Source organism: Chlorocebus sabaeus, chromosome 25 (assembly GCF_047675955.1).
Source record: "Chlorocebus sabaeus isolate Y175 chromosome 25, mChlSab1.0.hap1, whole genome shotgun sequence".
Classification (NCBI taxonomy): Eukaryota; Metazoa; Chordata; class Mammalia; order Primates; family Cercopithecidae; genus Chlorocebus; species Chlorocebus sabaeus.
This window is the reverse complement of record NC_132928.1, coordinates 78,232,140-78,249,300: the sequence shown is the minus strand read 5'-3', so window position 1 is coordinate 78,249,300 and position 17,161 is coordinate 78,232,140. Positions and strand designations below refer to the sequence as shown.

The window sequence follows — 17,161 nt, the reverse complement described above, 5'->3', positions numbered from 1 at the left end:
CATACTGCCCAAAGCAATCTACTGATTCAATGGTATTTCTATCAAATTACCAACATAATTTTTCACAGAATTAGTAAAAACTTCTAAAATTCACATGAAACAAAAAAAAAAGCCCAAATAGCCAAGACAATCCTAAGTAAAAAGAACAAAGCCAGAGGCATCATATTACTGGGCTTCTAACTATACTACAAGGCTACAGTTACCAAAACAGCATGGTACAAAAATAGACACACAGACAAATGGATCAGAATAGAGACCCTTGAAATAAAGCTGCACACCTACAACCAACTCATCTTTGACAAAGTCAGCAGAAATAAACAATGGAAAAAGGACTCCCTATTCAATCAATGGTGTTGTGAAAACTGGCTAACCATATGCAGAAGAATGAAACTGGACCACTAACTCTCACCATATATAAAAATTAACTCAAGATGGATTAAAAACTTAAAAGTAAGACCTCAAACTATAAAAACTCTGGAAGAAAAGCTAGGAAATACTCTTTTAGACATGGGTCTAGACAAACAATTTATGATGAAACCCTAAAAACAAATGCAACAAAACCAAAAATACAGAAATGAGACAATTAAACCAACGAGCTTCTGCACAACAGAAGAAACTCTCGACAAGAATAAACAGATAACCTACAGAATGGGAGAAAATATCTGCAAACTATGCATCTGACAAAGGACTAATATCCAGAATCTATAAGGGATTTAAATGAATCAACAAGAAAAAAAAGGAAACAACCTCATTAAAAAGTGGCAAAGGACAAGAACAGACACTTCTCAAAAGATGATAACAAGCAGCAAACAAACATAAGAAAAAGTGCTCAGCATGACTAAACACCAGAGAGATACAAATCAAAACCACAGTGAGATGCCGTCTCCCACCAGTGAGAATGGCTATTACTAAAATGTCAAAAAATAACAGGTGTCACAGAGGTTGTGAAGACAAGGAAATGCTTATACACTGTTGGTGGGAATGCAAACTAGTCCAGCCACTGTGGAGAGCAGTTTGGAGATTTCCCAATGAACTAAAAATAGAAATGTCATTCAATCCAGCAATGCCATTAGTGGGTATATATTCAAAGGAAAATAAATCATTCTACCAAAATGACACAGGCACTCCTATGTTCATCACAGCACTATTTGCAATAGCAAAGACATGGAATAAACCTAGATGTCCATCAACAGTGGACTGGATAAAGAAAATGTGGTACAAATACCCCATGGAATGCCACAAGACCATAAAAAGAATGAAGTCATGTCCTTGGCAGAAACATGGATGCAGCTAGAGAGTGTTATTCCATATGCAGAAACAGAAAATCTAACATCACCTGTTCTCACTTACAAGTAGGAGCTAAATCTTGGGTTCACATAAAGATGGGTAGAAACTGGGGACTCCAAAAGGAGGGAGGGAGAGGAACAAGGGCTGAAAAACTTCCTGTTGGATACTATGTTCAGCTTCTGGGTTACGGGATTAACAGAAGCCCAAACCTCAGCCCCACTCAATATGCCCTTGTAACAAACCTGTCATATATCCCTTGAATCTAAAATTAAAATGGATTAAAAAAAAAAAGAAAAAAACTATAAGCAGTCACATGGGGTGGCTCACACCTGTAATTCCAGCACTTTGGGAAGCTGATGAGGGTGGATCATGAGGTCAGGAGTCCGAGACCAGCCTGGCCAACATAGTGAAACACCATCTCTACTAAAAATACAAAAATTAGCTGGGCATGGTGGTACGTGCCTGTAATCCCAGCTACTCAGGAGGTTGAGGCAGGAGAATCACTTGAACCCGGGAGGTGGAGGTTGCAGTGAGCCGAGACTGTGTCACTGCACTCCAGCCTGGGTTACAGAGCGAGATTTCATCTCAAAAAACAAAACAAAAAAATGAAAAAACAAAACAAAACAAAAAACAAAAAACAAAAAACCTTACAAGCCTATCTATTCTAGAAAACTGTATAACTAATTGTATAACTAATGACTTTAAAACAATTATGCTGACCTTATAATGGTTTCTATCCTATTACAATAATTATGCTACACTATTAAGATGACCTTTTCATGTAATAATTCTTATACGAAGAAGTATAAGTGGAAGAAATACATAAAAGGGATATGCATGCAATTATTTGGTAATAAGTAAAACAGTAACTATGTTAAATTAAAAATATACAATAGACACATTCCTTGGCATTATACAATAGCTAAGTTTCTGCAAGTCTGGATTTATTTTCACTGCGCTATAGTAGCATTTTCCAAACCACGTAATACTATTGTTTTCACTAGATTAATAATTTAATTGAATATAGTTTAAAATGTCCTCCACTTGGAAACTACCACTTTATTAGACATACACTATGGCTCTGCCATTTTATTTTTAACTTTAACTTATTTGATTAACTTATTTTTCACCTGTTTGATTATGCAACATGTTTTTTACAATAGACTACAAAAACAATAGTGTTTCACTGAACCCAGCTTGAAAAACACAATACTGGGAAACGCATGCTTTCAAAAATGAATGAGTTTCTTTCTCAACAAAACCTAGATTGTGTATCTTGTATTAGAGAGAGAAATAAGCTCATTTAAATGTTAAATGAAAAGAAATGATTAAATACAGTTACACAGACTATGTTGCCAAAGACACAAAATTATCCAATGTGCCAAAATGAGGAAAATCTGACTAAATCTCAAAGGAAAATACAATCAACAGATGCTAACCTCAAGATGACCCAGGTGTTCATATTGTCAGACAACGTCTTTAGAAAAGCTGCTATTATAACTATGCTCCATGATATGAACAAAAATACATTAAGAATGAATGAAAAAATCAGAAATCCCAGAAAGGATTCTGGGAAGATAGCAGAGTAGAAAGAATCAGGGATCTATTTCCCCATCTAGACAATTGTACTAGCAGAATCTGTTGGAAACTTTGGGGTCTACTGTTGAGCTTACAACTTCCAAAGAAAGGCATGGAGCTTACATTACAGTTAATTTTGGTCAATGTCAGCTCTTAGCAGATTAGCAGCTACCTATCCCCCACTCCCGGCCCTGTGGCAGGCAGCTGTGCGTGTGCTTCTGGAGCAACCTGCACGCAGCCTGCAGAAGCCAAAGTGAGCCAACCTCCCAATCCCCTCACCTTCCAAATATAAAGGATCTGTGCTCTGATCCCTGATTACTGCTTCTGATTACACAGGTGCAAACAAAGAAGCAGGAGGCCATTGTTGAGCCTCTGTCCCCGCACTGTAGTTGCCCCTCCTTATCTGGTTGAAGTGACAGCTGGGGGATTAAATGGCCAGAGCCCTCTTTTTTCCATGATTCCTTTTAGTCTTTCCCACCTTTTGGGAGCCAGACATTAAAGATGAGGACATTTAAAAGCAACTGCATAGATCGGGAAAATCAGAAAGTGACCACGTGTGCCCAGGGAAAGGTGCAGGCTGAAAAATGCCCGAGAAAACCTTAAGTTTACACTTCAGGCTTATCCTTGGCACAAAGATAAACTACAAAAATCAAAAATCAATAAATAAAAACAATTAAAAAAACCTCAGCAAACCCTTGAGATGAGGGAGAATGTGATTTCCGGAATTACATTGTTAAATTCAAATGTCCACTTTTCAAAATAAAAAAGAAAGAAAATCACAAGACATACAAAGAAACAAAAGTTTGCACCATTCAAAGGATAAAGATAAATCAATACAAATTATCCCTGAAAAAGACCTGATGGCAGAGTCAAGACGAAGGATTTGTAAATTTTGTTTTAAATATGCTCAAAGAACTAAAGAAAGAAAGCCAAGAAAACAATGTACAGACAAAATGGCAATATTAATAAAGAGATAGAAAACCTGAAAAGAAATCAAAAAGAAGCTGAAAAATACAATAACTGAAAAGAACCGAAAAATACAATAACATTAAAAAATGCACTAAAAGAATTTAAAGACAGATGTAAGGAGGCAAAAGAATGAATCCATGAACTTGAAGATGGATCAGAAAGTATCAAGTCTAGAGAACAGAAAAAGAAAAATGGAAGAAAAGCGAAGAGAGCCTCAGGAAGCCGTGAAACACCATCAAGCAGACCAAATATGCATTATGGAAGTCCAAGAAGAAAAAGAGAGAAAGGAACAGAGAGGATATTTTTTAAAAATAATGGCTGAAAGCTTGTCCAATTTGATGAAAGATGTGAACGTTAACATCCAAGAAGCTTAATGAACTCAAAATGATGTTAATCCAAAGAGACCTACATCAAGACACATTACAATCAAACTTTTGAAAGACAAAGTCAAAGAGAGAATACTGATATCAGCAAGAAAGAAGCAACTGGTCACACACAAGAAATGCTCAATAAGAATCTCTGCAGATTTCTTGTCACAAATTTGGGAGGCCAGAAGGCAGTGGTCTGATATATTCAAAGTGCTGAAACAAAATAAAATGTCAATCAATAATTCTATATTCAGTAAAACTATCCTTTGACTATGAGGGAAAAATTATAACATTCCAGATATAGTAAAGCTGGAAAAATTTATTATCACTAGATCTGTACAGCAAGAAATGCTCAAGAGAGTCCTGCAGGATGAAACGACAGGACATTAGACCATAACTCAAAGTTGTATGAAGAAATAAAGACCTGAGCACATCAGTCACTTTAACTCTTAGAATCAGCCTCTCTCACTTGACAAAGACAAAGCAAATTCTCTTTGTGATCAAGAAAAACCAAGGTCCCCAAAGATCATCTGAGCGCAGCCTCAGGGTACAAAAAGCTCAGTTACTTTCCTGGAATGGGAAGGGAAGTATACTTCTTTTTACTTAATTTTCTGATTTTTTTTTTAGCCATAGAGAGAATAACAAAAACAAATATCTTGCTCTATATAGAAACTGTCTTTCTATATCATTGTTGTATAATGGTAATATAACCCTATTTTTATTCTCATTATATTTATATCCATATAGACCATAAAAATGTATGGGAAAAGTGTCAGCTAACATTTTAATGTGAAACAAATTAAACTTTAGTAGCTTGAAACTCTAATTACTAATATTCATAATTCTTTTGGCCTAGGTTGATTTGTCTAATAGTTACACTTAGATATCAGGCAAATCTGACTAGACCCACGTGTTGGACCCATTAATGTGTCTGATTGTTGGAAAACTGGTTTTGAAAGAGATTCCCTAGAATGTATGACTACGGGTGGAATTTCTGGACTAATTATATTAGACATTGCAAATTGCTTTCCATTGAAATTATACTAAATTGTATTAATATAGTATATAATAGTTATTATTTTTTCAAATGCTCATCAACATTTGATACTGTCAAACTTTTTCATTAGAGATGAAAAAGTATCTTACTGATGTCTTATTTCCATTTTCTTGCTTACGATTGAGAATACACACTTTTTCTTGTATTTATTGGGCATACAAGTTTACTTTTTTTGAGTTGCCTTGTTATATCTTTTGTTCATTTTTCTTTGGACTTGTCTCTTGATAAGTGTAAGAATTTTTCAATAGTCTGGGTCCTGTTTTTCTGAGGGCCCAGGTATTGCAACTTTCTTTTTCTAGCTTCTGGTTTATCTTTTAAATGTGTGTAGGTGCCTTTTAAAAAAACTGAACATAATTATTCAATTTGTAATAAAAATTATCAATGTTAACAAAGATAAAGAATCTCAAAAAAGAACTATTAATGAAAATTCTAGAAGTGAAAATTATGACATTAGAAATAAAATGTTTTCATTTGAGAGGTTGAATAAAAGAATAAAGATGGCAAAAGAAAGAATCAGTGAAAGTACACAATATGATAAACAGAAAGAAAAAAATGATGGAAAATCTAATGAACAGAATCTCAGGGACTTGAGAAAAAGTACTCAAGATGTAACATGTATGTCATTAGTAAACCAGAGAGGAGAGAAACCGGGAGAACAGAGTACAAAAGAATATTTTCAGGTTGAAGGACGAAAGATGGAAAAACTCTCAAATGTGGTGAAAAATCATAATTATAATCAGTAAGTCCATCAAACTCAATCAGAATACAAGAAAGCCATGCCTACTTATATTATAATAAAACTGATTAAAACCCAATAAAAAGAAAACCCTAAAGGCCGTAGAGGGGGAAAAATGACAATTTATATATTAATACAAAGTAACAATGATGGCAGACCTATCATCAGAGACAAGGTAGATCAGAGGTAATTGGGATATCTTTATTATACTGAAAGAAAAAAACTGTCAACCCAGACTTCTACGTCCAATTTTAAAATGTTCTTCAAAACAAAATGAAGGTGAGATAAAAAAATTCTAAGATGAAAGAAAAATAAGAAAATTCATCACTGAAAAGATGTGTTTTCAAAATATATTACAGATATTTCCTTAGGCTGAAGAAAAAGGATATAAAATGATACTGGAGGGAAACTTGGTCTTAACAAAGGAAGAGCTTCAGAAACGGGGGAAATGTAGCTAAATGTAAAAAGAAATCTATATTTAAATGTTTAATTATTTAAAATATAATCACATACAGATGCTACTCACATCACAACAAAATCATTAAATGGAGCAGGAAAGGCAGCAAAAAGCCATATATGGAGTGAAGGTTTCTATATTTTATATGAAAATTCCATCTAAGTAGAGTATAAAAGGTTAGGAATATACATTGTGATTCTTAGAACAACTGAAAATACATAACACAAAGAGATGCAGCTAAAAAAAAGCAATAGAAATAAAATTTAAAACAAAGCAAAAAATCCCATGTAAATAATAAGGTAGAAAAGAAGAATTAGAGGGACAAAAAAATGACAGACCTAAATCCAACTATAACAATAATTACAATAAATGTTGACAATCTAAATGCTCCAAGAAAGTAAAGATTACTACAATGAATAAAAAACACAGACCCAAAAGCATGCTGTCTATGAGAGATGCAATTCAAACACAAAGACACAGGAAAGTTGAAAGCACACAGAGAACTAGAAAAAAAACATGCAAACAGTAAGTATCAAAAGAATAGAACAGCTATTTAAATATCAGTTAAAACAAACTTCAAGACAAAGAGTATTACCAAAGTGAAGAAGAATATTTCATACTGATAAAAAGCAACATCCAAGAGAAAAAACCATTCCAAATATGCATGTGCCTAATATACTACCTAGCACTGATCTTAGCAAGCTGCATGACAGTTAGCTTTCTGGAAATATTTTTCAATGAAAGAAATAATGAGTAAAAGGAGGTAAGTGATATATGTCTCTTTATTTTGTTTTCATTTCAGTTTGATGGGCATCTGAGCATGCTACAAGAAAGGAGGGATGGGAGAAAGAAACTAGGACAAAGTGAGAAGAGCTCTTTGACTGGAACATCAGAGGGGGGTACAGAGATTGTCACAGAATTTTTTAGATAAAGAGAAAATGGTAGTGGCAAATGAGGAAACAATGGTAAATACAAATCAGATGGCTTGATGTTCCTATATTTGTGAGTTGGGAATCTAGGAGAACGCATGGAAAAGAAGGTGGCATCCCAAGTTGCCTAAACACTCTACCGTCCTGAGCTCCCATTTCAAACGGCTCATTCATTCAACAGTCATTGAATGGGATGAAATAGCACAGAAAGCATACAAAACTTCTATTATAGTTACACTTGGTTCCTAGACTTCCCTTACCTGATACAGTATGAATGAAAAGAGGTAGTCTGAATCCCAGTCCCCTTAGTAATAGCAACCATATTGGTTTCATGCAGTTGAAACTACAACTTCTGGTATACCCTTGTGTGATTTGGGGTGATAGAGGAGGGACAGAACATGTAAACACATACTGATGTCATGTGGAAATGAAATCGTGGCCTGTTTTAATCGAGCTGTTACATAGCTATAAAGTATGGGGAGAGTCTGCAGGAAGTAGGCAGGCCTCCAGCCAAGGTATGCCACAGATGTGCCCTCATACAGCACGCTGCCTTATTCCCATTAGTTATGCATAAACATGCAGTCTGTTAGCAACTGAAAACATGGAAAAACTTGTTCTGCTTTGTGCACCAAAAAATAAACTACAACTAGTTCTGTAATCTTAGGTCCATCTTGGGTTCATCACGGTATGCATTATGTAGCATAAACTGAGAAAAGGAAGCTCAAGTTTCTTTTCAGTCCAGCGGACACTCAAAAGATTCAAAGTAACATGGGAAATGGAAAGAGCTTCCTTAGCAATTCAAGGGGCTCCTGGGGCAATCATGTCTGAAATTACATCAACAAGAAGGAAACAAATCTACTCAGTTTGCCCTAAAATAGAATGTCACTGTTTGAATTCAAACCATTGTTGGAAAAATTACACATAACCTGATCAGATTCTTGCTGGGATAGCAATGGTTAGCTCTATCCATGATAAACGTATCACTTCTGAGTCTCTGCAGAAATATTTCTGAAACTACCTTATTTTTAAGAAAGCCAGGTTTCCTTTTATACTGATGTTTTAAAAAAGCAGAGCATTTGAACTGTAAATAATAACATTAAACATTTTCATTTCTTTCAATTATAAAATAATACCAAGAGGAAAACATTGCTATTCTCAGGTCATTGTTTAATTAAGTAGTAATTATTATGAATATTTTATACAAACCATTATGTTCAATATGGAATATAAAAATTCAGGTCATGTGCGGTGGCTCACCCCTGTCATCTCAGCACTCAGTAAGGTCGCAGCGGCTGGATCACCTGAGGTCAGGAGTTCGAGACCAGCCGAGCCAACATGGCGAAACCCAGTCTCTCTTAAAAATACAAAAATTAGCCAGGTGTGGTGGTGGGCGCCTGTAATCCCAGCTATTCTGGAAGCTGGGGTAGGAGAACTTGAACCTGGGAGGCAGAGGTTGCAGTGAGCCAAGATCGTGCCACTGCACTCCAACTTGGGTGACAGAGTGAGACTCTGTCTCAAAAAAAAAAAAAAAAAAAAATCAACTAATAAGGAATTTGTAATTAAGTGAGAAGATAAGACATATGCATACATAAAGATAATATAAAGCAAAAAGTGGGAAGTTCCCAGGAAAGGAAGAAAGGAGCACTATAAGATTTCAACAATGTCTTACATAGACCGCAGCGGTCCCTAACCTTTTTGGCACCAGGGACCAGTTTTCTGGATGACAATTTTTCCACAGACCTGGGGTTGGGGGGATGGTTTGGTGATGAAATTGTTCCACCTCAGATCATCAGGCATTAGATTCTCATAAAGAGCATGCAACCTAGATCCCGTGCATGTGCAGTTCACAGCAGGATTTGCACTCCTAGCTCCTATGATAAGCGAATGCCACCACAGATCCAATAGGAGGTGGCGCTCAGGCAGTAATGCTTGCTCACCAGTGGCTCACCTTCTGCTGTGTGGCCCAGTTCCTAACAGGCCACAGGATGGTACTGATCCTTGGCCTAGGGGTTGGGGACCCCTGATATACAGGACATTTAGGGAAGAACTGTGCCAAATACTACTTAATTCTAGGTTCTGGAGATACTGCTGTGGATAAAACAACTATTTTTGCCTTCCCAGGACTCATTTTTAAATAGATATTAGTCAGGAATTTGCATATATGTATTATTGGCATACAAAGTATGTATAATGACCTGTTATTGTTCGTAACGGATTCCTCAAGTTCCTGTACTGCAGAGGGCTAACCTGGTACTACCTAAACTAATAATTGTGAATCACCCTCTCACAAAACAATTATTCTCTTGACACGATGAACATTAAAGTTTAAGAACAGCAGCAACAAAAATTTTTAAAAACCACAAGTTTAACCAGAGCCAGCTAGTATACTATACACTGACTGTTTACGCCCCACCCCCAGTTCCACAGGTTGAAACCTTATGCCCAGGATGATGGTATTAAGGTAGGACCTTTTGGAAGCAATTAGGTCATGAAAGCAGAGTCCTCATGAATGAGATTAGTGCCCTTGTAAAAGAGACCTCAAGCAGCTCCCTTGTTCCTTCTACCATGTGAGGTTACAGCAAGAACGTCACAGTCTGTGAACCTGGAAGAGGGCCCTCACCAGATCCCAAATCTGCCAGTGCTGGAATTCTCAGTCTCCAAAACTGCAAGAAATAAATTTCATAAGCCACTTAGGCTATGGTATTCCATGATGGCAGCCCAAACAGACAAAGACACAGTACTTGTTCTACTGTCACAAAGTAAGATAAGATTCTGGGTAGCTGTGTAGTTTGTCCTGAGTCATAAATTTATATTTTGTGAAATTACTTTACTGTGAAAGGCTAAATACTCCCACATAAAATATTCTTTTTTTTTTGAGACAGAGTCTCACCCTGTCACCAGGCTGGAGTGCAGTGATGCAATCTCGGCTCACAGCAACCTCTGCCTCCCAGATTCAAGCAATTCTCCTGTCTTAGCCTCCCGAGTAGCTGGGATTACAGGCGCCCAGGCCACCAAACCTAGCTTATGTTTGTATTTTCAGTAGAGATGGGGCGTCACCATGTTGGCCAGGCTGATCTCGAACTCCTGACCTCGTGATCCACCTGCCTTGGCCTCCCAAAGTGCTGGGATTACAGGCATGAGCCACTGCACCTGGCCCAAATAAAATATTATAATCAGCATAAAATAAACATCCCTCATATAGTTGTCTTCAATTTTCTGGATACATTTCTACACATCAAGTTTAAATAAGACATTCATTCCTAGATGCACATACACACATATAGATACACACACATACCATAAATACACCAAATGTATATATGCAATATATATGTGCAAGATAGATAGATACACACACACCAACATCTTAAATCATTATGACCTGCTGAAGAAATTACTTTCCTCTAGTATTTCCTCATTTCTTCCATACGGCCCTCCTGGTTGGAAGAGGGTTAGTATGAAAGGCTCAAGAGAAATGAAAACTCTCTGTACCTCCCAATGGTTATATTTTAAATACCAATTTCACATAAATATACTAAATATATGATTTACTTTTTTTCCCTTTTGCATAGTGACAACTATATAATAAATCACTCAAACCTTCCCTCTCAATCTTTGTTTATGACTCAGTTTCACAGAATGCTTATGTTCACCATGCTTAATGGGTACCAATTCTACACTTGGCCCACAGATTCTGTACAATGCACCATGAGAAATATTTTGTCTTACATCGGTCTCAATCTCACAGGTGAGACCACCATATAACATATGTTTAAAAAGAACCAAACTCAAGAGTGGATGAGCAGGTTGGACACACAGTCCTCAAGGGAGTGATCTAGGAACAGAGTCTGCATTCTGCCTACCACATGGGCCTCTCCAGAGCCAAGAATTATTTGACTTGAGACAGAAAAGTCAAGGACCAACTAAGGCCATGCCCCAAAGAGCAGAGGTTTAAATACCAGGCAGATCAAAGGCAAAAATAGAAATAAAGTTTAAAAAAAAAAAGCACTCAAAGATATTAGACCCAAAATGGGACCATACTGAGACTTTATCCTACATATAATCAAAAGCACTGAAAACAACCTGCTTTATTACGACTTGAATCAATATTATTTAATGTCATGTTCTAGCTAAAGACATCTCATATCGCACTTCCCAATGGCACTAAATGTATTGTGCTATGGTTATTCTCCAATACGTTACTCCCTTTTGCTACCACCTTTGTAAAAAACAAAAAGTACTACATAAAAGAAAAGCTAAATGTCCTGCCACTTAGTGAAATAAACCGTAGCAGTATAGAGAAACAGAGTCAGAATGAACTAAATCCCAACTATACTACATCACTAGCTATGTGCCCCTAAGTAAGTCATCTAGCCACTCCGACTTTCCTCATGTAAAACAGGGGTGATAATAATAGCATCTGATCACCATTCATCAGAGAAATGCAAACCAAAACCACAGTGAGCTATGACTTCACATCTGTTGGCATGGCTACTAGCAGAGAGATAGCAGGTGTTGGTGAAGATGTGGAGAAAAGGGAGCCCTGGAACACTGTTGGTAGGAATGTAAATTGGTACAGCCATTATAGAAAGCAGTGTAGGTGTTGCTCAAAATATTAAAGACAGAACTACCATATGATCCAGCAATTCTACTTCTGGGTATCCAACCAAAGGAAATGAAAAGCATGTTGAAGAGATATCTGTACTTTCATGCTCACTGCAGCACTACTCATAAGAGACAAGATATAAAACCAATCAAAGTGTCCATCAACAGATGAATGGATAAAGAAAATGTGGTACATATACACAGGGAATATTATTCAGCCATAAAAAAGAAAGCAATCCTGCCATTTGCAACATCATGGATGAACCTGGAGGGCATTATGCTAAGTGAAATAAGCTAGACACAGAAAGACAAATAAGAAATCTAAAAAACTTGAACTCATAGAAACAGAGAGCATAATGGTAGTTGCCCAGGGGTGGGAGGTAGGGAAAATAGGGAGATATTGGTCAAAAGGTACAAACTTTCAGTTATAAGATGAGTAATTTGTAGAGATCTTATATATAAGCATGGGTGGTGATGGATGTGTTAATCTGATTGTGGTAATCAATGTGTATATCAAATCAGCAAGAATATATTCAACACATACACCTGGAATGTATTCAATCTTTTTCAATTAAATATTTTAAAATTTTAAGTGTGTGTGAGTGAGAGTGTGTGTCTGTGTACGTGTGTGTGTGTGTGTGTGTAGTGCACAGAACAATGCTTGGCTCAAATTAGCCCCCACATCAGTACTGATTATTACTTAAATTTAAAAAAATCATGAATTACCTTATAGGCAACATGATTTTATTCACAATTTTTCAAACCACACATTTGTTTGATATGTTCCTAGAAAGTATTCCAACAAACGCCTACTTAGGCAAATTCACTACACTCAGATCAAATTTCTTTAGAGGACCTTAAAGCAAAGAGCCTATAGAGGCACATAGATATGTACTGTGTACATATTATATACTCACACATAAAATTCCTTCTATTACTCACATTCTCATAGAGAGCTTGAAGGGTCTCCAGGTCAACCACAGAATTATCCAAGTTCACAACAGCTGTGGAAAAAAAAAAAAGAAGAATATAAATTGCTATAAGCCACCTGTGCAAAGATGTTTGACCATCTCAGGCAGCAGGCTCATGGGCCGGCAGCCAGAGGAAGTAGGGGCTTTAACTTCAATGTTTCCCCTTGCCCCCACTGCAAAGCCTGCAGCAGGAATTTCACTGGGCCAGGTGTCAAGTGTTAAAGCTTTCACTTGCTCCACAAATACTAAATCCCATGAAAATGGCCCAGGCAAAGGTCAGAGAGAAACTGTGAGGTCTGTTTTTCAGAGCCCAACTGAATGAATTTGAAAAATCTGTTTCATACCAGCAAAGTAAGCAAATCACTCTGGTGAGTGCTACATCCCAGTTTTATACCAATATATGTTTAAATTTGCCAGTTTATCTAGAACATTTGACAAAGGTGAAATCTAATCATTAAACGGATGGACTTAGTATAAAAATGATGGGTGCATTTCCTGTTATAATTCCTCAAAATACTATAATCAAAGGATGACTCTTTTATATTGGTAGTGATATTAGCACAGATCCTACCTTAAAAATCCATCCTTAAAATATATACTACCCATGGTTATACAAGGAAGAAGCAGGATAGATCATAGACAAAACAGCAATATTTTCTTTATGCATTTGTTGCCTGGGGAAATTTGTACCATATTTTGGAGTAGGTATGCGTTATTATTTGGTTTAGGCATAGGTTAATACAAATCATTCTGCATTTTCTACATGGATATTTGGTAGAAACAAGGTGAATTTGCCTTGATAGAATTTGTGCCAAGTAGCCAGTGAAGCTCTTGGGGAGTTAAAAATTTCCGGGACAAAAATCACCAAGTGAATAATCACAAACTGGATATATTTATTTCGATAACAGAGGCATTTTACAATGTCTCTGCTCTCAAAGTTTCACATGAGACATTTTCTAGTTGACTCTGGCAAAACCCCAAGAAAGAATTTAAAAAGACAAGTGGGAAATGAAGTATAGGATGGATGAGAAAACTAAACTAGGTAATTTAGCATTTGGATTTAGAGCTGGGAGCAGAGCCCAGATTCACCAAAAAAATATTGTACCAAGTAGAATATGATACTTCTATCCTAATAAGAATCCACTACCTCAATTTCCAAAAAAACATCAGATCTGAAATACATATCTAAGAGTCTCTGACAGATCTTATTCTTTAGACCATATAAGGCAAACACATCATGAACTTTAATGTTTCAAAGTAGTAAAGGCAAAGTCCAACTACATTTGACCATATTTCAAAAATTAATTAAAAGGGATTATCTAATAATTTTGCTGTGATAATATGTAACAAAATGCATAAAACCTGAGTAAAAACAGTAAATTTATGTATGGAATTATCTTCTTTTGATTTGTGCAGAGTCTAGCTCTTCAAGAAAATCTTGCAGTGAATCCAAAGGTTTCTGATTTTGGAATTCATTAGCTAGCTAATAATCCAGTAATTCTCTACATGATAAGAAAACTATAAAGGAAATGCGAGGGGTCAACTTGGTGTCAGATTTCATCCCCAGAACAAGGCAAAGAAACACAATAAAATTGTTCATGATCAATTCAAAGCTCATAAACTACACAATTGTCCTTTGACTTTATCCATCATTTTAAACCATACTATTATTCCCACAAGTTTTCCCCACATAAAACTTTACTTGTGAATATCATGAGGTTTCTCATCTTTCTATCTCATGCAATGTTAATGAATATCTTAATACACGTTATGTGCTCCTAAACAAGTTCTCAAAGGGTCCTAACTCATGAAATCTCATCCACAGAAAATCTCACTGGAAAGCAACACTGTTACTGTTTCGCCACATAATTTCCCCCTAGTTGGCATGAGAGAAGTTAACACAATTCAAATGGGAATGAGCATTTTTCAGGGCAAAATCTAATCATGCTTCTGTAGCCAAAAAGAAAGAAACATTACATACTGACAGATGAATGGATGCAGTGATCGAAATTCTAGATAGGAAATAAAGGTAAAAAGTAATTTGGGAAAGATTAAAATTATCGAAGTGCCATACTTCCTCCTCAATTTAAAAAGCACATGCTAACATTTCAGAAATCAGGACTTAGATCAAAATGTCTATATTAGTAGATGTTTAGTAGTGTCTTCCAATGCTCCCTTCCTTAAAATCTGTGATTTGGTCAATGGTACATTTTCAATGGATGAAATTCTAAAATCAAGGAAATAAGATAAGCATTCCCAAATGTATTCAACAAATGTAAGGTGTTTCCTATACATCAGAGATTACACTAGTTTACTAGAAGGGTTAACAGTTACTTGAGTAATAATGGTTTGAAGTTGGAGCTATTTGGGTGGGAATGTGCTGAATAGCCCAGACTTGAAAGTCTGCAGACAACTGGTAATGCACAGAGAATGCCATGATCAGAGTTCTAGATCATGCTAAGAATGACTGAATGCATTTTTTATTTTTATTTTTTTGCTTATTTACTTATGTACTTACCTATTTACTTATTTATGTATTTATTTATTTAGGTGGCAACAAGATTCAAAGAAAAATCTTCTCAGAAATTTCTTGGTTCCAAGTTCAAAATTTCAGGCTTGTTTGGGAGGAAAGAACCTGGGTATTGAAATTATATCAAGGTGATAGTTCCTCCAAAGGGAATATTATTATTATTATTATTATTATTATTATTATCATCATCATCATTTTTTTTTTTAAGATGGAGTTTGGCTCTCTCGCCCAGGCTGGAGTGCAGTGGCGCGATCTCGGCTCACTACAAGCTCCGCCTCCCGGGTTCCCGCCATTCTCCTGCCTCAGCCTCCCGAGTAGCTGGGACTACAGGTGACCACCACCATGCCCGGCTAGGGAATATTATTTTTACAAGATACAGTTTCCTGATGTGGAACAAACATAGAACATGGAATCAAACTAAACTAAGTTGAAATTTAAACTTTTATTTGCTGCTGCATTACTTCAAGTAAGTTACTTTTTAAAGTTTTAGTTCCTTTATGGGGCAGGGGCAAGGAAATAATGGAAAATATTAGCCAAGTTTTGGTTTGGGGTTTTCGTGGGGCTCAGAGGCAATAAGAAGTAAAAGGGTCTGACATGTAGTTGCTTCATGTTACTTCCGCATGTCAACTTTTCACATAAATTCAACTATTAGAACATCTTTCCTATTCAAGTAAGCCTTGCTATCAAGCCCAAGAAAATCTTGCTGAGAATAATGGTTTCCAGCTTCTTCCATGTCCCTGCAAAGGACACGAACTCATCCTTTTTTATGGCTGCATAGTATTCCATGGTGTATATGTGCCACGCTTTCTTAATCCAGTCTGTCACTGATGGACATTTGGGTTGGTTCTAAGTCTTTGCTATTGTGAATAGTGCCGCAATAAACATACATGTGCTTGTGTTGACTTTTTTCTATTTGTGTTTTAGCTTCCTCATGTATCCAAAAACAAACAAACAAACAAACAAAAAACAAACCAAAAAAACAAACAAAAAAACCATTCCAACTCTATCTACTGAGGGATGGAACCTTTACCTGAATGATAAACCATTGGAATGAAACAAGAGAGCCTGGTATAGAACTACCGGGGCTTGTTCATTATACTCTGTCTTATTTATTAGCATTTAAATGATTAAGCAGAAGACTAGATTTCAGATACATCCAAAATTTAAAAGAATATTCAGTGATAAATGTTGAGTTCAGATTACTTTATCCTCTAATACTCAGGAAGGCGTTAATGTGATTATACTTCAGATTAGAGATCAGATATCTCACACTCATTTCCTCCTCGCTGCTTTAAGAGTAACAACACCTATCCTTGTCTGGGACTCATTACAATCCCCACACCCACCCAATCCCTGCAGGTCTACAATGCAGTTTTAATCACTTTCTTAAAAATATATATAAATACTGTAGCCAACAGACACTTGAAAAAATGCTCATCATCACTAACCATCAGAGAAATGCAAATCAAAACCTCAATGAGATACCATCTCACACCAGTTAGAATGGCGATCATTACAAAGTCAGGAAACAATAGGTGCTGGAGAGGATGTAGAGAAATAGGAAGTTTTATACTGTTGGTGGGACTGTAAACTAGTTCAACCATTGTGGAAGACAGTGTGGTGATTCCTCAAAGATCTAGCACTAGAAATACCATTTGACCCAGCCATCCCATT

General features: G+C 36.3%; 1 protein-coding gene across 2 annotated transcripts in view; it reads right to left on the bottom strand.

Moving 5' to 3' along the window:
* FMN2 (formin 2) overlaps positions 1 to 17,161 on the bottom strand; it is a 399,785-nt gene that overhangs the window by 178,654 nt on the left and 203,970 nt on the right. For both annotated transcript variants that reach the window (XM_037986069.2, XM_073011866.1), the window contains one exon: positions 12,929 to 12,990. In XM_037986069.2, coding sequence (XP_037841997.2) covers positions 12,929 to 12,990 — 62 coding nt within the window. The remainder of the gene's footprint in view (positions 1 to 12,928; positions 12,991 to 17,161) is intronic.